Here is a 26,491-nt window from a genome sequence, read left to right as displayed (position 1 = left end):
CAATGCCATACAACTCTCCTTCCGTGGCCTCCAATTGCTCTTAAATACAAGTAAAACTAAATGCATGCTCTTCAACCGATCGCTGCCTGCACCTGCCCGCCTGTCCAACATCAATACTCTGGACGGCTCTGACTTAGAATATGTGGACAACTACAAATACCTAGGTTTCTGGATAGACTGTAACTCTGCTTTCTCCAGACCCACATCAAACATCTCCAATCCAAAGTTAAATCTAGAATTGGCTTCCTATTTCGCAACAAAACATCCTTCACTCATGCTGCCAAACATACCCTTGTAAAACTGACCATCCTACCAATCCTCGACTTCGGCGATGTCATTTACAAAATAGCCTCCAATACCCTACACAACAAATTGAATGCAGTCTATCACAGTGCAATCCGTTTTGTCACCAAAGCCCCATATACTACCCACCATTGCGACCTGTAATCTGTAGTTGGCTGGCCCTCGCTTCATACTCGTCGCCAAACCCACTGGCTCCATGTCATCTACAAGACCCTGCTAGGTAAAGTCCCCCCTTATCTCAGCTCGCTGGTCACCATAGCATCTCCCACCCGTAGCACGCACTCCAGCAGGTATATCTCTCTGGTCACCCCCAAAACCAATTCTTTCTTTGGCCGCCTCTCCTTCCAGTTCTCTGCAGCCAATGACTGGAACGACCTACAAAAATCTCTGAAACTGGAAACACTTATCTCCCTCACTAGCTTTAAGCACCAACTGTCAGAGCAGCTCACAGATTACTGCACCTGTACATAGCCCACCTATAATTTAGCCCAAACAACTACCTCTTTTCCCTACTGTCTTTATTTTATTTATTTATTTAGCTTCTTTGCACCCCATTATTTCTATTTCTACTTCGCACATTCTTCCACTGCAAATCTACCATTCCAGTGTTTTACTTGCTATATTGTATTTACTTTGCCACCATGGCCTTTTTTTGCCTTTACCTCCCTTATCTCACCTCATTTGCTCACATCGTATATAGACTTATTTTCATACTGTATTATTGACTGTATGTGTGTTTTACTCCATGTGTAACTCTGTGTCGTTGTATGTGTCAAACTGCTTTGCTTTATCTTGGCCAGGTCGCAATTGTAAATGAGAACTTGTTCTCAACTTGCCTACCTGGTTAAATAAAAGGTGAAAAATAAAAGGTGGGGAAAAAAATATAAAATAAAATAAAAAAGATCTGTCAAGTTGGTTGTTGATCATTGCTAGACAGCCAATTTCAAGTCTTGCCATAGATTTTCAAAATGATTTAGGTCAAAACCTTAACTAGGCCACTCAAGAACATTCAATGTTGTCTAGGTAAGCAACTCCAGTGTATATTTGGCTTTGAGTTTCAGGTTATTATCCTTCTGAAAGGTGAACTTGTCTCCCAGTGTCTGTTTGGAAAGCAGACTGAACCAGGTTTTCCTCTAGGATTGTGCCTGTGCTAAGCTCTTTTCCACCCCCCCCAAAAGAAACACCTAGCCCTTGACGATGATGAGCATATCCATAACACGATGCAGCCACCTCCATGCTTGAACATACACTGCTCAAAAAATGCTCCTGATGAGGTGGTGGATGGTCTCCTAAGGGATCTCCTCCCAGACCTGGACTAAAGCATCCGCCAACTCCTGGACAGTCTGTGGTGCAACGTGGCGTTGGTGGATGGAGCGAGACATGATGTCCCAGATGTGCTCAATTGGATTCAGGTCTGGGGAACGGGCGGGCCAGTCCATAGCATCAATGCCTTCCTCTTATAGGAACTGCTGACACACTCCAGCCACATGATGTCTAGCATTGTCTTGCATTAGGAGGAACCCAGGGCCAACCGTACCAGCATATGGTCTCACAAGGGGTCTGAGGAGCTCATCTCGGTACCTAATGGCAGTCAGGCTACCTCTGGCGAGCACATGGAGGGCTGTGCGGCCCACCAAAGAAATGCCACCCCACACCATGACTGTCCCACCGCCAAACCGGTCATGCTGGAGGATGTTGCAGGCAGCACAACGTTCTCCACGGCGTCTCCAGACTGTCACATGTGCTCAGTGTGAACCTGCTTTCATCTGTGAAGAGCACCGGGCGCCAGTGGCAAATTTGCCAATCTTGGTGTTCTCTGGCAAATTAAAAACGTCCTGCACGGTGTTGGGCTGTAAGCACAACCCCCACCTGTGGACGTCGGGCCCTCATACCACCCTCATGGAGTCTGTTTCGGACCGTTTGAGCAGACACATGCACATTTGTGGCCTGCTGGAGGTCATTTTGCAGGGCACTGGCAGTGATCCTCCTTGCACAAAGGCGGAGGTAGCAGTCCTGCTGCTGGGTTGTTGCCCTCCTACGGCCTCCTCCACATCTCCTGATGTGCTGGCCTGTCTCCTGGTAGCGCCTCCATGCTCTGGACACTACGCTGATAGACACAGCAAACCTTCTTGCCACATCTCGCATTGATGTGCCATCCTGGATGAGCTGCACTACCTGTGCCACTTGTGTGGGTTGTAGACTCCGTCTCATGCTACCGCTAGAGTGAAAGCACCTCCAGAATTCAAAAGTGACTAAAACATCAGCCAGGAAGCATAGGAACTGAGAAGTGGTCTGTGGTCCCCACCTGCAGAACCACTCCTTTATTGGGGGTGTCTTGCTAATTGCCTATAATTTCCACAACAGCATGTGAGATTTATTGTCAATCATTGTTGCTTCCTAAGTGGACAGTTTGATTTCACAGAAGTGTGATTGACTTGGAGTTACATTGTGTTGTTTAAGTGTTCCCTTTATTTTTTTGAGCAGTGCATAAAGAGTGATAGTCAGTGATGTGTTTGCCCCAAACATAATGCTTTGATTCAAGACAAAGTAAATTTCTTTTACACACTTTTTGCAGTAATACTTTAGTGCCTTATTGCAAACCGGATGCATGTTTTGGAGAGAAAAAAATTCTGCACAGGCTTCCTTCTTTTTACTCTCATTTAGGTTAGTATTGTGGAGTAACTACAATGTTGTTGATCCATCATCAGTTTTCTGCTATCACAGCCATTAAACTAACTTCCTCTCCAGCAACTGAGTTAGGAAGGATGCCTGTATCTTTGTAGTGACTGGGTGTTTTGATACACCATCCAAAGTGTAACTAATAACTTCACCGTGCTCAAAGGGATATTCACTGTGCGCTTTAATTATTTTTACACATCTAACAATAGGTGCCCTTCTTTTCGAGGCATTGGAAAAACTCCCTGGTCTTTGTGGTTGAACCTGTGTTTGAAATTCACTGAGAGACCTTACAGATAATTGTATGTGTGGGGGTACAGAGATGAGGTAGTCATTCAAAAATCATGTTAGACACTATTATTGCACACAGAGTCCACACAACTTACATGACTTGTTAAACAAATGTTTACTCTTTATAATTTATAAAAATAAAACAAAATCCACTTTGACATTGTGGGAAATTCACAAAATCTCAATTTAATCAATTTAAAATGTTAAATTCAGGCTGTAACAACAAAATGTGGAAAAAGTCAAGGTGTGTGAATACTTTATGAAGGCACTGTATGTTGTAGATTAATAGAATTCCTCTTTAAGATAAAAGTTTTCTACCAAATTTGTTTGAAAATGATGGATAAAGAGACTACAGCCCTGGTCAAAAGAAGTGCACTACACAGGGAATAGGGTGCTATTTGCGAGATACCATGACACGTTTCAGACTCAATTAGACCCAATTCATAAATAGACCCTGACATCATGTCAATCAAAAATGATTCATGCTGACTTGCATCAACATTCCAGTTTAACTACACTTCACCTCCTCTCTGGCAGAATTCTAAAATAAAACATTCAGAAGTTCTCATGCAACAGCACAAAAAAATGATTTATGCTGACCAGCACAAACGTTTCAGTTTTATCTTCACTTCAATTCCTCTTTGGCAGAATTCTAAAAAGAAAAAACTTCCAGAAGTGCCCACGCAACAGCACCACAGAAGCAGTCACTTACACCATGTGGCACTGGACCGCTTCTGCTTTTTTTCTGACTGCAGACACTCGAGACTGCAGGTTCCTTCTCATTACTGTGGCAGGGGAGAACTTCTCTTTCCACTGGGAACTTACAGTAACAAACATGACCGCTTTAAGACAGTCAGAAACAGGAACTTGAAAGTGATAGAATGACAATTTCACTCATTGAAATCAGTGTGCGACAACTCATACAGAGAGTGAAATATTATTTGTTTTTGTTTCACTAAGGTAAAGAGAGTCTGAGCGGGACAGTACTGAAAAAACACTCACGCTACATGGGTGCATCTCAATAGTCTCAAGTAGCTTCATCTCCTAATTTCTTCCAAGTTAAATAAATATCTCACTCTAAATATCTGGAAGAAGCCAATTCAATGAATTGCAGATGAGGACAGGGCGATGAGAAGATAAAGACCTACACAACTGAAAATGTTGAATACACCATATTTAAGACTCAGGGAAAAACTCTGGGCCCTAAAACTAAAAGCCCCTAAATATTCAGTCTGGTCCAGTGGGCCCTGGTGCATACTATTGGTATGCCACTGTCGATTATATCCAAAGATGGGAGTCCAGTGCTACTCACCTGAGCGCATCCATTTTCAGGCCAGGGAGGGGGGGTTTGGGCGGAGCTACGTCCTCCTCTGCCATGTCCGTCACAGCCTCGGTGAGCGGGGTCTTACTCAGGATCTCCCTCTCCCGTTCTGTCAGTGGCAACTCTGACCTGCTGGGAACAGAACAGGAGAGAGAGTCCGTGTGTGTGACAGAGATAGACTGACAGGAAAAAGTCTGGTGTATGTAGGGTTGTTTGTGTGCGTTCACTCACCTCTCTGGTGTAGTGATAGGTGGTGCTGGGGGTCTGTTGGGTGTGGTGGGGGAGGGTTGCTCCTGTTTCTCTATAGTGAGTTTGACCAGCTCCTGTTAGAACCACACAACTTCAATGTGTACAGTATACAGCTTTCAATCAGATTAAGATGTGTTCATTACATAATTTAGACAAAAACTGAGTGGTCAGAGAGCAGACATGGGTCAAATACATTCAGTTGTAAAGACTTTTGAAGTATTTGCACTTTCCGGACCATTCCATTTGTTGACATTGTACCAGGCAAGCTAACCAAACCACAGCATACGTATTTGAAAGTAGGCCTATTTGACAAATGTATTTGCCCCAGCTCGGCAAGGGAGAAACAGACACTATGACCCTCTGAGAGCCGTGGAAAGCTGCGAGCTATCGTTTCACAGACCCACCGACTGTCCCTCTTACCTTGACCCCATCCAGAACGGCTTTGATGACTGTCGTGACCGCGACCACGTTGTCCTTGTCATCAAGGTTGATGCCGTCCAGCATGACGTGGTCGGACCAGCGGATCAGGTTGGCAAGGCTCTGGTACACCCGGTTGTGACACGACGACACAGCCGAACTGAGGAGAAAGGAGAGAAGTGACAGTAAATGACAAGAAGGAAGAGATGGACAGAAAGGGGAGGCTGAGATGGGGGGGGGTGGAAAAGTAAAGATGAAGAAAAGGGGGGATGGCGTAGAACAGTAGAGTGATGGCAGGGTTACAGGGAAGAAAGGATGGAAACAGAATGGAAGAGGGGAACAGAGAATGGAAGAGGGGAACAAGAGAATGGAAGAGGGGAACAAGAGAATGGAAGAGGGGAACAGAGAATGGAAGAGGGGAACAAGAGAATGGAAGAGGGGAACAAGAGAATGGAAGAGGGGAACAGAGAATGGAAGAGGGGAACAAGAGAATGGAAGAGGGGAACAGAGAATGGAAGAGGGGAACAGAGAATGGAAGAGGGGAACAGAGAATGGAAGAGGGGAACAGAGTGGGGGTGTAGGGAAGAAGAGCGAGGGATACACATTTCATGTCGGGTTCTATACATTGAGAATACGGACAACTAGCTAGACTAAAGGACCACATCTCTTCTCCCGCACTGTGACAGCCATATGCGTTAACTCAATGTCTCCCCCGAGGGGATTTATTGAGGAAGTGTGTGTGTGCGCGTGTGTGTGCGTGACTGGAAAAAGTGTGTTTGTGGTGGTATTAAGTGGAGAATGTGTGTTTGTTCTGGTCTAGGTGTATGTGGCTGTGCTGAACGGACCATTGAGAAACAGTAGGGCGTGGTGGAGGTTCAGACCAGTCACAACACGCTGCAGCTGATTCATAACTCTGGAATATCCCTCCTGTCTCTACAGGATACAGCTCTATACATCTATACAACGGTCCTCCCCATGAGTTTACCAGTCAAATTTCAAGGGTTACAGGTTCCAAGCCTTTTCTCTAGATTCTATTTCTATGACACTGCTACAGTAGAGCTAAGGGCTGTATGGGCAAAATGGAGCCTAAGACCGGGGCTAAGGCTCGTGGCCACAATGAACAAACTAAGTGGGCAAGAGGAGAGAGCCAAGCAAAAGACCATTCAGCAATAACAACTGGAGTCATAATAAAGCATCTCAAAGTAGAAGTGCAGTTGATCTAGGATCAGATTTGATTTTTAGATCACATTGAATAAGATTACATGGACAGTGGGGACCTGATCCTAGTCTAAGACACTTTATGAATACAGGCACTGGACCCAGGTGGTTCCAGAAGCAGACGGGTAGGACTCGAGTCCCTGAGGCGGGTTGTGGTGACATCCAAAAGACATGCGTCAAAACGCAGGATGAGATCTATCGCTCAGAATTTTAAAAACATGACACGAAAAGCATAAGCCTATGCAACAACCTATTAAAACCAGTTCTGTAGCAATGAGATGTGTGCAGTAGGCGATAGACCCAATACAATGCTTGAATTTCCCTGCCAATGGCATTGCAATGTTGTTCTTCTCAGAGGGTTATTATAATATTTCAAAACTTGAGGTATATGATCACACTGGTATTATAAAACGGGTGGGTCTAATCCTGAAAGCTGATTGGTTAACACCACAATCTAGCCGGTGTCTATTTCACAAGTTACCACCCACTAAATCTATGACGTTGAAATGCATTGTATGACTTGTGGGGCAGAGCTGAGTGAGCATAAATAGAAATAATTTCCTTCATTTTTTTATTTTACTGGACTGATGGTGCCTGAATGTGATGGTCAGTCTCAGTGGGGGGAGACTACGTCTTCCAGTTGGTGGCGAAACTCGAGTTAGCACTTCATTATTTGTTACTCCTATGACCAAAGAACGGGAAATATTCCTTGATATTAAAAAAGACACAATAATAATAATAATAACAAAACAAGCCTATCGATACACTTTGTTGCACGAGTGGATAAGAAGAAGCGTGTGGCTCATAACAGTGTTGAATAAAGTGTTGACAGTGCTGAATAAACAGGTAAACATTAACTCAGTCAGAATAACAGGAGCTCTTTCCAGATATGAAATACCAGAGCACACGAGATGAACACTCCAGGAAGCCTGAGGTGATTATGTCTCACTATGATGTCACCAAGTGTAGCTCCTGATGATGTCACAACATCCGTTCTCCTTTTTGAGCAACGTTCCAACAGGACACATCAAAAGCAAATAGATAGCAGTTGATGATCAAACCACTAATGAGGTTGTTACATAACGTCTTGGGGAATGGAGACACCTTTTGTTTACATTATTTTGTGGCAAAACAGCAAGAACATTCTGTGAGAATGTAGTACGCAGCCCATCTCACTAAGGGGCAACATGCCTAGGCTATGACTGGGTAACAATATGTAAGGAATGACCAACGGTCTTTCCTAAATGCTCAAAATTATATATATATATATGACACAACAAAAACAACAAAGTGAATAGAAATTTGGTAACAAAAAAAACTCACCAAAATAAAAACAAAATACGGTATGATCATATACTGGGCCAAAGATCCCTCACCAATGCTGAATACTAAACAAAGCCCAGTTCCTTTTACCTATAGTACCCAGTCAAAAGTTTGGACACAACTGCTCATTCAAGGGTTTTTCTTTATTTGTACTATTTTCCACATTGTAGAATAATAGTGAAGACATCAAAATTGTGAAATAACACATATGGAATCATGAAGTAACAGAAAAACAAAAAAAGTGTAAAACAAATCAAAATATACTTTAGATTTTTCAAAGTAGCCACCCTTTGCCTTGATGACAGCTTTGTACACTCTTGGCATTCTCTCAACCAGCTTCACCTGGAATGCTTTTCCAACAGTCTTGAAAGAGTTCCCACATATGCTGAGCACTTGTTGACTGCTTTTCCTTCACTCCGCGGTCCAACTGATCCCAAACCATTTCAATTGGGTTGAGGTCAGGTGATTGTGGAGGCCAGGTCATCTGATGCAGCACTCCATCGCTCTCCTTCTTGGTCAAATAGCCCTTACACAGACTGGAGGTGTGTTTTGGGTCATTGTCCTGTTGAAAAATAAGTGATCATCCCACTATGTGCAAACCAGATGGGATGGCATATTGCTGCAGAATTCTGTGGTAGCCATGCTGGTTAATTGTGCCTTGAATTCAAAATGAATCAGACAGTGTCACCAGCTAAGCCCCCCACACCTCCTCCATGCTTCATGGTTGGAACCACACGTGGAGATCATCCATTCAACTACTCTGCGTCTCACAAAGACACTGTGGTTGGGACCAAAAAATAATAATTTAGACTCATCAGAACAAAAGGACAAATTTCCACCGGTCTACTGTTCATTACCCGTGTTTCTTGGCCGAAGCAAGTCTCTTCTTCTTATTGGTGTCCTTTAGTAGTGGTTCCTTTGCAGCAATTTGACCATGAAGGCCTGATTCACGCGGTCTCCTCTTTCTGACCTAGAATACGTGGACAACTACAAATACCTAGGTGTCTGGCTAGCCTGTAAACGCTCCTTCCAGACTCATATCAAACATCTCCAATCCAAAATCAAATCTAGAATCGGATTTCTATTTCGCAACAAAGCCTCCTTCACTCACGCCGCCAAACTTACCCTAGTAAAACTGACTATCATACCGATCCACGACTTAGGCGATGTCATCTACAAAATAGCTTCCAATACTCTACTCAGCAAATTGGATGCAGTCTATCATAGTGCCATCCGTTTTGTTACCAAAGCGCCTTATACCACCCACCACTGCGACCTGTATGCTCTAGTCAGCTGGCCCTCGCTACATATTCGCCACCAGACCCACTGGCTCCAGGTCATCTAGAAGTCTATGCTAGGTAAAGCTCTGCCTTATCTCAGCTCGCTGGTCATGATAACAACACCCACCCATAGCACGCGCATCCCCAACACCAACACCTCCTTTGGCTGCCTTTCCTTCCAGTTCTCTGCTGCCAGTGACTGGAACAAATTGCAAAAATAGCTGAAGCTGGAGACTTAAATTTCACTCACTAACTTTAAACATCAGCTCTCTGAGCAGCTAACCGATCGCTGCAGCTGTACATAGTCCATCTGTAAATAGCCCACCCAATCTACTTACCTCATCCCATATTGTTTTTATTTACTTTGCTGCTCTTTTGCACACCAGTATCACTACTTACACACCATCATCTGCTCATCTATCACTCCAGTGTTAATCTGCTAAATAGTAAATACTTTGCTACTACTGCCTATTTATTGCCTTACCTCCTCATGCCATTTGCGCACACTGTATATAGACTTTCTTTTTTTTCTATTGTGTTATTGACTGTACGCTTGTTAATTCCATGTGTAACTCTGTTGTTGTTGCTGTCGCACTGCTTTGCTTTATCTTGGCCAGGTCGCAGTTGTAAATGAGAACTTGTTCTCAACTAGCCTACCTGGTTAAACAGTTGATGTTGTGATGGGTCTGTTACTTGAACTCTGTGAAGCATTTATTTGGGCTGCAATCTGAGGTGCAGTTAACTCTAATGAGCGTATCCTCTGCAGCAGAGGTAACTCTGGGTCTTCCTTTCCAGTGGCAGTCCTCATGAGAGCCATTTTCATCATAGCGCTTGATGGTTTTTGCGAATGTTCAAAGTTCTTGAAATTTTCCGGATTGACTGACCATCGTTTCTCTTTGCTTATTTGAGCGGTTCTTGGTCTTTTACAAAATCTTCTGTATACCACCCCTACCTTAACACAACTGATTGGCTCAAATAAACTTTTAACAAGGCACACCTGTTAATTGAAATGCATTCCAGGTGACACTCTCATGAAGCTGGTTGAGAGAATGCCAAGAGTGTGCAAAGCTGTCATCAAGGCAAAGGGTGGCTACTTTGAAGAATCTAAAATCTAAAGTATATTTAGATTTGTTTACCACTTTTTTTTGCTTACTACATGATTCCATATGTGTTATTTCATAGTTTTGATGTCTTCACTATTATTGTACAATGTAGAAAATAATAAAAAATAAAAACCCTTGAATGAGTATGTGTGTCCAAACTTTTTGAGTGGTATTGCACATACCATCTTAAACACTAGCCTTTCTCCTGTCCCGTCTCAGCCCACGTACTTGTGTGTTATCCGGGCCTCCACCTGCACCAGAGGTAGAATAGCCTCCAGCACCTTGCTGGCCGAGCCAGGCAGCATCTCCAGCACCTTCTTCTCCACCACCATCTTGTCCACGATGGTCTTGAAGTAGCGTAGTGCGCTCACCACCTCCTTCTCCTGCTCCTCCAGCCGACTCACCTTCTACAGAAAAGAAAGAAATATAATTACATTTTCAGCTTGGGTTGTGTTCAGTAGGCACCAGAAGGATGGAAACAAAGTGAAACGGGGAGGTACTATTTGAACTTGTCCAATGAGAAATGCTCAGTCGTTTTCTGTTGCAAAATGGCCCTAATGAACACAATGAAAGATGGTAAGCTCGGAGAAAATCAGCTGTCTATTTGACATAATAATTGATGGATGGAGAAAATGCCATTTCCAAAGAGAGCTTCATCCAGGGTTTAAAATTAAAGCACACCCTTTGACGAAAACAACATTGTAATTTAGCATGGTCCAAAAATATTTATATATATTAATTATAATCCACATAATAATTCACATTTCACGTTGCTGTTGGATTATTTTCCTGTCTCAAATTAAGATCCGAGTGTACAAAACATTAGGAACATCAGGTTGAATCCATGTGAAAGCTGTTATCCCTTATTGGTGTCACTTGTTAAATCCACTTCAAATCAGTGTAGATGAATGGGAGGAGACCTGGATTGTGTATTTTAAGCCTTGAGACAATTGCGACATGGATTGTGTATGTGTGCCATTCAGAGGGTGAACAGACAAGACAAAATATTTAAGTGCCTTTGAACTGGGTATGGTAGTAGGTGCCAGGCACACTGGTTTGAGTGTGTCAAGAACTGCAACACTCCTGGGTTTTCACGCTCAACAGTTTCCCGTGTGTATCAAGAATGGTCCATCACCCAAAGGACATCTAGCCAACTTCCCATAACTGTGGGAAGCATTGGAGTCAACATGGGCCAGCATCCCTGTGGAATGTTTGTCACGGCATGTAGAGTCCATGCCGCGACAAATTGGGGCTATTCTGAGTGCAAAAGGGGGTGCAACTAAATATTAGTAAGGTGTTCCTAATGCTTTGTACACTCAGTGTATGTACAAAACTGTCAGAGAATTGAAGTCATTATACTAAAGCCTTGGGAGTGAGAGGAGTTTATTCAGGAAACTGGCCAGCTTCAGTTCCATTCATGTGTGTATGGGTGTGTCCCTCAAATGGCACCCTATCCCCTATGTAGTGCACTACTTTAGACCAGGGCTTTATGGGTAATAGTGCACTATATAGGGGATAGGGTACCATTTGGGGGGGGGACACCTACTGGTGGTAGCACCTGTTACCCATCCAAAGGCAGCACTCACAACAACTCGGAAACCACAGGAAACTCACACAATAGGGCAGAGCAATACAATACAAAGCAAGGTACTGGACGGAAAACCACACATGTAGGTAAACAAGTGCACGGGATAGGTGGGAGAGCTGGGTTTCCCACAGCAAGCACACACACACACACACACAGACGATTCTAGAGGTCGACCGATTATGATTTTTCAACGCCAATACCAATAATTGGAGACCAAAAAAAGACGATACCGATTAAATCGGACGATTTTTAAAATAGATTTGTAATAATGACAATTACAACAATACTGAACAAACACTTATTTTAACCTAATATAATACATCAATAAAAATCTATTTAGCCTCAAATAAATAATGAAACATGTTCAATTTGGTTTAAATAATGAAAAAACAAAGTGTTGGAGAAAAGAAAGTAAAAGTGCAATATGTGCTATGTAAGAAAGCTAACGTTTAAGTTCCTTGCTCAGAACATGAGAACATATGAAAGCTGGTGGTTCCTTTAAACATGAGTCTTCAATGTTCCCAGGTAAGAAGTTTTAAGTTGTAGTTATTATAGGAATTAAAGGACTATTTCTCTCTATACGATTTGTATTTCATATACCTTTGACTATTGGATGTTCTTATTGGCACTTTAGTATTGCCAGTGTAACAGTATAGCTTCCGTCCCTCTCCTCGCTCTTACCTGGGCTCGAACCAGGAACACATCGACAACAGCCAACCTCGAAGCAGCGTTAACCATGCATAGCAAAGGGAACAACTCCTCCAAGTCTCAGAGCGAGGGATGTTTGAAACGCTATTAGCACGCACCCCGCTAACTAGCTAGCCATTTCATATTGGTTACACCAGCCTAATCTCGGGAGTTGATAGGCTTGAAGTCATAAACAGCACAACGCTTGAAGCACAGTGAAGAGCTGCTGGCAAAACGCATGAAAGTACTGTTTGAATGAATGCTTACCATCGCTCCAGTCAGACTGCTCTATCAAATCATAGACTTAATTACAACACACAGAAATACGAGGCTTAGGTCATTAATATGGTCGAATCCGGAAACTATCATCTCGAAAACAAAACGTTTATTCTATCAGTGAAATACGGAACCGTTTCGTATTTTATCTAACGAGTGGGATCCCTGAGACTAAATATTCCTGTTTCATTGCACAACCTTCAATGTTATGTCATAATTACGTAAAATTCTGGCAAATTAGTTCGCAACGAGCCAGGCGGCCCAAACTGTTGCATATACCCTGACTCTGCGTGTAATGAACGCTAGAGAAGTTACACAATTTCACCCGGTTAATATTGCCTGCTAACTTGGATTTCTTTTAGCTAAATATGCAGGTTTAAATATACACTGCTCAAAAAAATTAAGGGAACACTAAAATAACACATCCTAGATCTGAATGAATGAAATATTCTGATTAAATACTTTTTTCTTTACATAGTTGAATGTGCTGACAACAAAATCAAAGATTATCAATGGAAATCAAATGTATCAACCCATGGAGGTCTGGATTTGGAGTCACACAAAATTAAAGTGGAAAACCACACTACAGGCTGATCCAACTTTGATGTAATGTCCTTAAACAATACAAAATGAGGCTCAGTAGTGTGTGTGGCCTCCACGTGCCTGTATGACCTCCCTACAATGCCTGGGCATGCTCCTGATGAGGTGGCAGTTGGTCTCCTGAGGGATCTCCTCCCCGACCTGGACTAAAGCATCCGCCAACTCCTGGACAGTTTGATGTGCAATGTGGCGTTGGTGGATGGAGCGAGACATGATGTCCCAGATGTGCTCAATTGGATTCAGGTCTGGGGAATGGGTGGGCCAGTCCATAGCATCAATGCCTTCCTCTTGCAGGAACTGCTGACACACTCCAGCCACGAGGTCTAGCATTGTCTTGCATTCGGAGGAACCCAGGGCCAACCACACCAGCATATGGTCTCACAAGGGGTCTGAGGAGCTCATCTCGGTACCTAATGGCAGTCAGGCTACCTCTGGCGAGCACATGGAGGGCTGTGCGGCCCCCCAAAGAAATGCCACCCCACACCGTGATTGACCCACCGCCAAACCGGTCATGCTGGAGGATGTTGCAGGCAGCAGAATGTTCTCCACAGCGTCTCCAGACTCTGTCACGTCTGTCATGTGCTCAGTGTGAGCCTGCTTTCATCTGTGAAGTGCACAGAGCGCCAGTGGCGAATTTACCAATCTTGGTGTTCTCTGGCAAATGCCAAACGTCATGCACGGTGTTGGGCTGTAAGCACAACCCCCACCTGTGGACGTCCACCCTCATGGAGTGTTTCTGACCGTTTGAGCAGACACATGAACATTTGTGGCCTGCTGGAGGTCATTTTGCAGGGCACTGGCAGTGCTCCTCCTGCTCCTCCTTGCACAAAGGCAGAGGTAGCGGTCCTGCTGCTGGGTTGTTGCCCTCCTACGGACTCCTCCACATCTCCTGATGTATTGGCCTGTCTCCTGGTAGCGCCTCCATGCTCTGGACACTACGCTGACAGACACAGCAAACCTTCTTGCCACAGCTCGCATTGATGTGCCATCCTGGATGAGCTGCACTACCTGAGCCACTTGTGTGGGTTGTAGACTCCGTCTCATGCTACCGCTAGAGTGAAAGCACCGCCAGCGTTCAAAAGTGACCAAAACATCAGCCAGGAAGCATAGGAACTGAGAAGTGGTCTGTGGTTATCACCTGCAGAACCACTCCTTTATTGGGGGTGTCTTGCTAATTGCCTATAATTTCCACCTGTTATCTATTCCATTTGCACAGCAGCATGTGAAATGTATTGTCAATCAGTGTTGCTTGCTAAGTGGACAGTTTGATTTCACAGAAGTGTGATTGACTTGGAGTTACATTGTGTTGTTTAGGTGTTCCCTTTATTTTTTTGAGCAGTGTATATACTTCTGTGTATTGATGTTAAGAAAGGCATTGACGTTTATGGTTTGGTACATGTTGGAGCAACGACGGTCCTTTTTCACGAATGTGCACCGCATCGATTATAACACAGGACACGCTAGATAAACTAGTAATATCATCAACCATGTGTTGGTGATATTAGTGATTAGTGATTATGATTGATTGTTTTTTATAAGATAAGTTTAATGCTAGCTAGCAACTTACCTTGGCTTCTTACGGCATTCGCGTAACAGGCGGGCTCCTCGTGAGGCAGGTGGTTAGAGCGTTGGACTAGTTAACTGTAAGGTTGCCAGACTGAATACCTGAGCTGACAAGGTAAAAATATGTCGTTCTGCCCCTGAACAAGGCAGTTAACTCACTGTACCTAGGCAGTCTTTGAAAATAAGACTATTTTCTTAACTGACTTGCCTAGTTAAATAAAGGTGTTAAAAAAAAACTAATCTGCCAAATCGGCATCCAAAAATACCAATTTCTGATTGTTATAAAAACTTGAAATTGGCCCTAATTAATCGGCCATTTCGATTAATCGGTCGACCTCTAGACGATTCTACACACACACACCTTGTTGACGGGTTTCTCTTGGCTCTTGACCACTGGTTCGACCTGCAACTGCTTGCCCTTCTTCGATGGCGTCCTCTTGATCATGGGAGAGTGGAACTTGTCCATCAGCTTCATGGTGAAGGAGGAGAGGTGGGAGCGCTGCGAGTCTGAGGAGGAGAGGAAGAGAGAGATGAGACGTCAGTCAGAGGAGACAGATGGCAGAGAGGGGAAATAGAAGTAGCCTGGTAGATATGTAGGACTTTGGCACCACAGCGAATGTCAGAGAAGTAGGCTAAAGCAAAAACCATGGAAAAACCCAGCACAAAATGAAAGGAAACATTTTGAAACAGACAGAAATGGGCAGAAATTTCTAATGCTTTACCCCAATGAACACAGCCCAGGCTAAAATAGAGAAGCCATAAGAGTCTGAGGGAGATCAATAAGAGACAGTGCCAATCAAATGATCACAACCCTGACAAAATGGCATTGCAGTAGCAGTGTTTCTGTCGGTTGTACTAGCATTGGCCCAGCAGGCAGTATAGGCCTATCTGTCTGTGTTCAGCTGAGGGTGCAACAGAGATGCTATCAGGTCTTATCACATTCTCATTTCTACTGTCTGTCCACAGACTTCCCTCGGCTGATAACATTGCTGCTGGTCGCTCCCATCTCTGAGAGGCCAGGCAGATCGGGAGTATACACACATGCACGCACGCACGCGGGCGCAGACACACACGCATACAGGAGCTGACAGAGACACACACGAAAACATGCACACACACTCCAATCACCACTGTCCATTGAGAATAGGCTGGTTAGTGGGAGAAGAGATGGAGAGATGAAAATCACTTTATGTTGCATAATTGCCAGCAGCTTCATAATAGCAGAGTCATTCAGCGGAGTTTCCCCAAGCCGCTGCCGGAGTGTTGAAGATATTTGGGAGAAAAGAGAGTGCTTCCCGTTACTCTCCTCCCTGGAGAACCTCCCCCCTCCCTCTAACTCCATCTCTGCGCTGTACACACACAGACAGACAGAGGTAGGAGATAAATACTAAATAGCCCTGTTATAAAAGAGAGAACGAGAGAATCAATGAGAGAAGAGAGACAGGAGCGAGAGAAAGAAATGGAGGCTAGACAGAGCTGCTCTTTTAGCTGATGTAATCCCCTGTACAATGTAGTGACCATATTAATAGATCCAGACTTGACTTCTATGGTAGTGACAGACATCTGGTTGTGGACCATCATCACTGCAGAACCACTAGGTGAAAACAACATAGGCCTCCATTCAGTGTGTCGTCTCTTTTTCCTCCAGTCAACAACAAAAAACACAAGCATTCCAGGGTTGAATGGCAGGAAATCGGTTATCGAGATTTACTGCCCAAAACCACTCCCTTGTCCCGGGACAAATAACTGCAAGAAGCCGATAAATTATCAAAAATGATTTGTATGAACAGCATGACGTGAAATGGAACTGTTAAATTATACGCAATGTCTAAATGTGGCTTCTCTACGGCCTTCTCTCTACATGATCAATCATCAACACTCAGGCTGGGGACAGACAGCCCATTTCAGTATGGAGCGCAGTTCACAATGCATGTAGACCTATCATCTCATCATGGCAACTTGTTTTCTTGTGACAGGTTGGCTCTACATTTGCTGCAGCACAGCCTATTCTACAGTACAGGCCTCAGTGTAACGCTCATTCCTTCGACAAACGTGAATCTGACCATCACCCCTGGTGAGACTAAACCGTGATTCGTCGGTGAAGAGCCTGTTTTAATGATGCCTGTGAGTATAACAGAACCTATTTGGCAGGCAAAACCCAGAGGACAAACCATCCAGGAAAAGTTTTGAGGTGAAAGTGTTTTGAATGTGGATCTAGATTTGTAAGGCACTTGCTTGCAGTTCCTATCGCTTCCACTCGATTTGAACATTCTTTAGAAATTGGTCGATGTTTTTCCTTTGAGAAATGAAGAAGTAGGGCTGTTCAGAATGAGGGTCGAGTCTAGTGTACTGTTGTGGTTGGGGAGCGCGACCTGAAAGCTCGCTCCACTTTGTTTTTATCCGCTATTGAACGCAGTTTATCCCGCTTTAAATTATATTGATTATTTACATTTTAAAAATATTATCAAAAGTTGTATTAGGAAAGTTGTTTGAAATGTTTGGACAAAGATTACAGGTAACTTATTAGATATTTTGTAGTCATGTTGCGCGAGTTGGAACCGGTGTTTTTCTGGATCAAACGCGCCAAATAAATTGGCATTTTGGAGAAATAACGACGGAATAAATCGAACAGAAGGACCATTTTTTATGTTTATGGGACATATTGGTGTGCCAACAGAAGAAGCTCTTCAAAGGTAAGGCATGAATTATATAATTATTATCATTATATTATATGATATCAAGCAAAGAGGCCTGAGTTTGAAGGTAGGCCTTGAAATACATCCACAGATACACCTCCAATTGACTCAAATTATTATCAGAAGCTTCTAAAACCACAACATAATTTTCTGGAATTTCCAAGCTGTTTAAAGGCACAATCAACTTAGTGTACGTAAACTTCTGACCCACTGGAATTGTGATACAGTGAATTATAAGTGAAATAATCTGTCTGTAAACAAATGTTTGAAAAATTATGATGCAAATTTGTCATGCACAAAGTAGATGTTAAAGTATAGTTTTGGCAAGTCAGTTAGGACAAGAAATTTGTGGAGTGGTTGAAAATGAGTTTTAATGACTCCAACCTAAGTGTATGTAAACTTCCGACTTCAACTGTAGTTTAACCTCACAGGGTGAGATCTTGCACGGAGCCCCAGATTGAGGGAGATTATCAGTGGTCTTGTATGTCTTCCATTTCCTAATAAGTGCTCCCACAGTTGATTTCTTCAAACCAAGCTGCTTACCTATTGCAGATTCAGTCTTCCCAGCCTGGTGCAGGTCTACAATTTTGTTTCTGGTGTCCTTTGACAGCTCTTTGGTCTTGGCCATAGTAGAGTTTGGAGTGTGACTGTTTGAGGTTGTGGACAGGTGTCTTTTATATTGATAACAAGTTCAAATAGGTGCCATTAATACAGGTAACGAGTGGAGGACAGAGGAGCCTCTTAAAAGAGGTCTGAGAGACCAGAAATCTTGGTTGTTTGTAGGTGACCAAATACTTATTTTCCACCATAATTTGCAAATAAATTCATTAAAAATCCTACAATGTGATTTTCTAGATTTTCTTTTCTCATTTTGTCTGTCATAGTTGAAGTGTACCTATGATGAAAATTACAGGCCTCTCATCTTTTTAAGTGGGAGAACTTACGCAATTGGTGGCTAAATAAATACTTTTTTGCCCCACTGTATATAATAAAATTGGCCCTTTATCTGTGGAATAAAGACCGATACAAATATTTCTGTGAAAGGCTAACATCGGCCGATAATATCAGTCAACCGATTTATCAGTCAGGCTCGAATGTTCAACGGAAGTGTATGTGTGGAATTGGAGGTTGCTAGGCTAAATGACAGCAGTAAGTCACAGAGGTCTCAGTGCCAGCTATTAAGTAATGGGAAGAGTACAAAGCAGCCCTCACACACAGAGACCAAGAGAGCGAGAGAGAGCGAGAGAGAGCGAGAGCAATATACTGAAAGAAGGGAAGGAGAGCAAGTGAAAAAAACAGAGAGAAAGAGCAACACAGAGAAGAGAGATGGAGAGAGAGCATCAGCTAAAAAGCAGTAGAGGATTGGGTGGTGATTAAATGAGAGTGAATCATCCGCTTAAAGTGTGACTCCCTTCATTTCCTCAAAGCACATATTAGCAGAAATGATGCATGGTGAATGACTAAGAGAGTTACTGATCACTTCCTGGTGAGTGTTCTCTTCTTCGGGGAGCTACAGACTCTCTCTGTGTGTGTGTGTGTGTGTGTGTGTGTGTGTGTGTGTGTGTGTGTGTGTGTGTGTGTGTGTGTGTGTGTGTGTCACTGTATAAAAACACAAGTGATTTAGAAACGTGCATAATTAAAAGCCCACGATAAGTAGCATTAATAACAGCTTCACTAAGTGACTGACATAACGAGACTCTTATTTCTGACTATTGAGATGATAAATCAGCTGTTGCAGTCGTATTCCAGCATCTGAAATGTTGCAGGCCGAGGGAGGGAAGTCTGTCAGCTGAAAATTAACCCAGTAGATGTAGTGTGGCTACGAGAGCAGCATCTGCCATCACTAGAACTTCAAAAACATACTACTCTTCTTAGAAATGGATAGAACTGGAATGCTACCATCACGGATGTACCACATAATTCATAGACCTGACATGTAGTATAGATATTCATGGCTAAATTAATTATAATTCAGAATACTAAGGGTTGTCACGATAACAGTATTGCGATATTCCGAGGTATCATGGCAAAGAAACAAAACATGACGCGTACCGAATTTCCTGAGGAAAACAGTCCTAAAGCTGGTAACAAGCAGCCTGATGTTGTCACCCAGAATCCCATGTTTCTTTTCCAAGCTAAAGCACACTATATGTCACATACAGTGGGTTTTTAAAGGACCAAAGAGTTTAGTCTGCTTTGTGTTTTCTTTTTTTGCCAAGGAAAATCAGGTATAGTAGTATTGCGATACGGGTATCATGATACCCTACAGGATATATGAAGTATATTACTGAAATAGTGCAGTGTGACCTGGCGGAACAGAGGCTGCTATTTGCAGTTAGACTCAAGCTGTTCTAGTCGCAGATGAAGACCTCACTGAGTAACAGATGTGAAGTTTAAAATAAGAAACCTACAGAGAAATGGAACGGAATGCAAGACTTCTCAAGGCACGTGTGAGACCCCCAAACATTTGAATGCTGAGTGAATGATTTTATGCATCGCCATTGTTTTGATGTCTATACATGTGTTGCCTCATATTGGGGTAGGCTTAGCAGGGATCATGGAGGACTGGGTCCTGTCCAGTGATTGGTGGGGTTTTTCCTGTAGGGCTTCCGTTTCGAGCCACGCTCCAGAACAATGAGCCACAGGAAGGAGCACTGGGGCAGACAGGAAGTCAGATTGTGTTAAGGGGTGTGGCGTCAGTATACACCACTTTGGGACTCCAGGGACCAAGCACTCTCCATCCACTCCCATATAGTAGAGAAGGACACATTTTCAATTATTCCGGAGCTAGCCAGCTGAAGAGTTCCATCAGCCACTCCTGGGCTATAATCACCTATCCAGACCCGTTTTACTGCCGACGCAGAGCCCCACCGGGCCTTCACGACTGGACTACCGACGTTATCTGCCCGAGGGAGTTATCCAACTGGCCCCTCCGTTGCGACGTTACCTGAACCCTGCTATTCGTCAGCTATCTGAATAGGTCTATCGGACAGTTTTCTTAGGTCACTATAACTACATGTATATCTATTTTGCCAATTGGGTTGGTCCCCTCTACCACACGGAACACCACTAATCTACCGCCGGAAACGCACGAGGTGGTTAAAAACAGACCTCCATCCTCTGTCAGCTTGCTACAGATGGCCCGGCTAGCTGTCTGAATCGTCGTGACCCCAACCAACTTCACTACTCACTGGACCCTTATGATCACTCGGCTAAGCATGCCTCTCCTTAATGTCAATATGCCTTGTCAATTGCTGTTCTGGTTAGTGTTTATTTCACTGTAGAGCCTCTAGCCCTGCTCATTATACCTTATCCAACCTTTCAGTTCGACCACCCACACATGCGATGACATTACCTGGTTTCAATTATGTTTCTAGAGACAATATCTCTCTCATCATCACTCAATGCCTAGGTTAACCTCCACTGTATTCACATCCTACCATTCCTTTGTCTGTATATTATACCTTGAAGCTATTTTATTGCCCCCCAGAAACCTCCTTTTACTGTCCGTTCTGGACGTCCTAGAAAACCAATTCTCATAGCTTTTAGCTGTACCCTTACCCTACTCCTCCTCTGTTCCTCTGGTGATGTAGAGGTGAATCCAGGCCCTGCCATGCCTAGCTCCACTCCCATTCCCCAGGCGCTCTTTAATGATGGCTTCTGTAACCGTAATAGCCTTGGTTTCATGCATGTTAACATTAGAAGCCTCCTTCCTAAATTTGTTTAATAAAGCTTTAGCACACTCTGCCAACCCGGATGTCCTAGCAGTGTCTGAATCCTGGCTTAGGAAGACCACCAAAAACGCTGAAATTTCCATCCCTAACTACAACATTTTCAGACAAGATAGAACAGCCAAATGGGGCGGTGTTGCAATCTACTGCAGAAATAGCCTGCAGAGTTCTGTCCTACTATCCAGGTCTGTAGCCAAACAATTTTAATTTCTACTTTTAAAAACCCACCTCTCTAAAAACAAGTATTTCGCCGTTGCCGCCTGTTATAGACCACCCTCTGCCCCTGGCTGTGCTCTGGACACCATATGTGAACTGATTGCCCCCCCATCTATCTTCAGAGCTCGTGCTGCTAGGTGACCTAAACTGGAACACCTCAGCAATCCTACAATCTAAGCTTGATACCTTCAATCTCACACAAATTATCAATGAACCTACCAGGTATCACTCCAAAGCCATAAACACGGGCACCCTCAGATATTATCCTAGCCAACTTGTCCTCTAAATACACCTCTGCTGTTTCAACCAAGATCTCAGTGATCACTGCCTCATTAACTGCATCCGTAATTGGTCAGCGGTCAAGCGCCCGACACTCAGCACTGTCAAACTCTCCCTGAAACACTTCAGCAAGCAGGCCTTTCTAATCGACCTGGCCCGGGTATCCTGGAAGGATATTGACCTCATCCCGTCAGTGGAGGATGCCTGGTTATTAAAAAAAATGCCTTCCTCAACAGCTTAAATAAGCATGCCCCATTCAAGAAATTTAGAACCAGGAACAGATATCGCCCTTGGTTCTCCCCAGACCTGACTGCCCTTAAACAACAAAAAAACATCCTATGGCGTTCTGCACTAGCATCGAACAGCCCCCGTGATATGCAACTTTTCAGGGAAGTTAGAAACCAATATACACAGGCAGTTAGAAAAGCCATGGCTAGCTAGCTTTTTCAAGCAGAAATTTGCTTCCAGCAACACAAACTCAAAAAAGTTCTGGGACACTGTAAAGTCCATGGAGAATAAGAAGACCTCCTCCCAGTTGCCCACTACACTGAGGATAGGAAACTATGTCACCACCGATACATCCACTATAATTGAGAATTTCAATAAGCATTTTTCTACAGCTGGCCATGCTTTCCACCTGGCTACCCCTACCCCGGTCAACAGCACTGTACCCCCCACAGCGACTCACCCAAGCCTTCCCCATTTCTCCTTCTCTCAAATCCAGTCAGCTGGTGTTCTGAAAGAGCTGAAAAATCTCGACCCCTACAAATCAGCCGGGATAGACAATTTTTGAAAGAAAGGGTCCAGATTATCTGTCAAAAAGTTGCAACCCCTATTACTAGCCTGTTCAACCTCTCTTTCTTGTCGTCTGAGAATTCCCAAAGATTGGAAAGCTGCTGCGGTCATCCCCCTCTTCAAAGGCGGGGACACTCTTGACCCAAACTGCTACAGACCTATATCTATCCTACCCTGCCTTTTTAAGGCCTTCTAAAGCCAAGTCAACAAACAGATAACCGAACATTTCGAATCCCACCGCACCTTTTTTCCGCTATGCAATCTGGTTTCAGAGCTGGTAATGGGTGCACCTCAGCCACACTTAAGGCCCTAAACTATATCTTAACCGCCATCGATAAACAATACTGTGCAGCCGTATTCATTGACCTGCGACCAAGGCTTTCGACTGTCAGTCATCGGCAGACTTGATAGCCTTGGTTTCTCAAATGATTGCCTCGTCTGGTTCACCAACTACTTCTCTGATAGAGTTCAGTGTGTCAAATCAGAGGGCCTGTTGTCCGGACCTCTAGCAGGCTCTATGGGGGTGTCACAGGGTTCAATTCTTGGGCCGACTCTTCTCTGTATATATCAATGATGTCGCTCTTGCTGCTGGTGAGTCTCTGATCCACCTCTACACAGACGACACCATTCTGTATACTTCTGGCCCTTCTTTGGACACCGTGTTAACAACCCTCCAGATGAGCTTCAATGCCATACAACTCTCCTTCCGTGGCCTCAAACTGCTCTTAAATACAAGTAAAACCAAATGCATGCTCTTCAACCGATCGCTGCCTGCACCTGCCCAGCATCACTACTCTGGACGGTTCTGACTTAGAATCTATGGACAACTACAAATACCTAGGTGTCTGGTTAGACTGTGAACTCTCCTTCGAGACTCACATCAAACATCTCCAATCCAAAGTTAAATCTAGAATTTCCTATTTCGCAACAAAGTATCCTTCACTCATGCTGCCAAACATACCCTCTTAAAACTGACCATCCTAACAATCCTCGACTTCGGTGATGTAATTTACAAAATAGCCTCCAATACCCTACTCATTAAAATGGATGCAGTCTATCACAGTGCCATCCGTTTTGTCACCAAAGCCCCATATACTACCCACCACTGCGACCTGTACGCTCTAGTTGGCTGGCCCTCGCTTCATACTCGTCGCCAAACCCACTGGCTCCAGGTCATCTACAAGACCCTGCTAGGTAAAGTCCCCCCTTATCTCAGCTGACTGGTCACCATAGCAGCACCCACCTGTAGCACGCGCTCCAGCAGGTATATCTCTCTGGTCACCCCCAAAACCAATTCTTCCCTTGGCCACCACTCCTTCCAGTTCTCTGTTGCCAATGACTGGAACGAACTACAAAAATCTCTGAAACTGGAAACACTTATCTTCCTCACTAGCTTTAAGCACCAGCTGTCAGAGCAGCTCACAGATTACTGCACCTGTACATAGCCCATCTATAAATCAGCCCAAACAACTACCTCTTCCCCTACTGTATTTATTTATTTAGCTCCTTTGCACCCCATTATTTCTATTTCTACTTCGCACATTCTTCCACTGCAAATCTACCATTCCAGTGTTTTACTTGCTATATTGTATTTACTTCTCCACCATGGCCTTTTTTTTGCCTTTACCTCCCTTATCTCACCTCATTTGCTCACATCGTATATAGACTTATTTTTCTACTGTATGTTTATTTTACTCCATGTGTAACTCTGTGTTGTTGTATGTGTTGAACTGCTTTGCTTTATCTTGGCCAGGTCGCAATTGTAAATGAGAACTTGTTCTCAACTTGCCTACCTGGTTAAATACAGGTGAATTAAAATAAATAAATAAAAAGGAGACTAGTGTGACTATGCCGCATGTCAATTAAATGACTTGTAGGCATGTGAATTGGAAGTCTTCCTCCAGTGTGTCTACCCATTCCTCGATCCCTCCCCTTAGTATGGACTGTGCTCCTTTAATGTTTTTCACTGACTTGCCTGGTTACATAAATGTTTTATTGTTAAATAAATTAAATACAACACCCCGACTGTGTAAGTGAACTCTAATTCCCTACAGAATTACCAACTACGCACCATAACAACTCAGGACTACATTTTCATTTATTTACCCAAACAGACCTTGCTTTAGGACATGTGCAGGACAACCTCATTTTCCATCTCTGTTATGTCCTCCATCCGTCACACGCTCTCATTATTCGCAGGCTACGTGACACGTGCTCACACACAGTCTCCGTTCTTCAGTGAGTTTTAATGCAGTTCAACATTTGACATTGAGTAAATAACAATAAACTGGGAGGTGACTGATTGGTGGACCATGTCTAACAGAGCATAGTGAGAACGTAAACCACAGATCTACTATTACTGTGTGGATCTATTATACTTAAGTGATAATGCCAGAGAAGCCGGTGTTTGGATTATACAAATCTCCACTGTCGAAAACTAAAAGTTAGTCTAAAAGAAATAGGAGATATTGCCTAGATGCTTTTTATTTTATTACCCCTTTTTATTTTTCTCCACGATTTTGTGATATCCTATTGGTAGTTACAGTCTTGTCCCATCACTGCAACTCTCGTATGGACTCAGGAGAGGCCAAGGTCAAGAGCCACGCGTCATCCGAAACACAACCCCCCCCCAGCCGCACTGCTTCCTGACACACTGCTTGCTTAACCCGGAAGCCAGCCACACCAATGTGTCGGAGGAAACACTGTACAGCTGGCGACCGAAGTCAGCGTGCATGCGCCCGGCCACCACAAGGAGTCACTAGAGCGTGATGGGACAAGGACATCCCAGTCGGACAAACCCTCATTGGTCTCCCGGTCGCGGCTGGCTGCAACACAGCCCGGGATCAAACCCTGTGTCACCTGTTGTGATGCCTCTAGCACTGCGATGCAGAGCCTTAGACCACTGCGCCACTCAGGAGGCCCTGACTTTTCCCACATTTTGTTGCAGATTACAATTAGATTTTTTTTTGTAACTGGCCTATATACAATACCCCATAATGTAAAAGTGGAATAATTTCATTGTTGAAATTTGTACAAATAAATACAAAATTTAAACCTGAAATGTCTTTAGTCAATAAGTATTCAACCCCTTTCTTATGGTAAGCCTAAATTCAGGAGTAAACATGTGCTTAACAAGTCACATAAATTGCATGGTGTGCAATAATAGTGTTTAACAATATTTTTGAATGACTACATTATCTCTGTACCCCACACATACAATTATCTTTAAGGTCCCTCAGTCAAGCAGTGAATTTCCAACACTCAACCACAAAAGACCAGGGAGTTTTTCCAATGTCTTGCAAAGGGCAACTATTGGAAGATGGGTACACATTTTTAAAAAGCAGACATTGAAGTTATTAATTACACTTTGGGTGGTGTATCTATACACCCAGTCACTACAAAGATAAAAGCGTCCTTCCTAACTCAGTTGCCGGAGAAGAAGGAAACCGGTTCTTGAATAATAAAAGTTCTAAATACGTAGTAGTTCATGACCCAAGGATGGAAACACAAATCATTTATTTTAAAAATGGGGCTTTTCCATTTATACTGTTCAATCCAACTCCAATTTCTAAATTTCCTGTACTTTTATTATCATTTCCAAACTGTGCCATGCAGTATAATATGCCACTTTATATAATGTTTACATACTCTTACTTTACTCATCTCATATGTATATACTGTACTCTATACCATCTACTGCATCTTGCCTATGCCGTTCAGCCATCGCTCATCCATATATTTACATGTACATATTCTTATTAATTCCTTTACACTTGTGTGTATAAGGTAGTTGTTGTGAAATTGTTAGATTACTTGTTAGATATTACTGCATGGTCAGAACTAGAAGTACAAGCATTTCGTAACACTTGCATTAACATC

The 26,491-nt window shown here is 43.4% G+C and overlaps 1 protein-coding gene across 1 annotated transcript in view; it reads right to left on the bottom strand.

Moving 5' to 3' along the window:
* rapgef1b (Rap guanine nucleotide exchange factor (GEF) 1b) overlaps window positions 1-26,491 on the bottom strand; it is an 80,840-nt gene that overhangs the window by 31,111 nt on the left and 23,238 nt on the right. The window contains 5 exon segments of the mRNA XM_046290336.1: window positions 4,583-4,723; window positions 4,823-4,914; window positions 5,261-5,417; window positions 10,410-10,588; window positions 15,257-15,402. Of these exon segments, the coding sequence (XP_046146292.1) occupies window positions 4,583-4,723; window positions 4,823-4,914; window positions 5,261-5,417; window positions 10,410-10,588; window positions 15,257-15,402 (715 nt within the window).

Source organism: Oncorhynchus gorbuscha, linkage group LG11 (assembly GCF_021184085.1).
Source record: "Oncorhynchus gorbuscha isolate QuinsamMale2020 ecotype Even-year linkage group LG11, OgorEven_v1.0, whole genome shotgun sequence".
NCBI lineage: Eukaryota > Metazoa > Chordata > Actinopteri > Salmoniformes > Salmonidae > Oncorhynchus > Oncorhynchus gorbuscha.
This window is presented reverse-complemented; position numbering and strand designations above follow the sequence as displayed.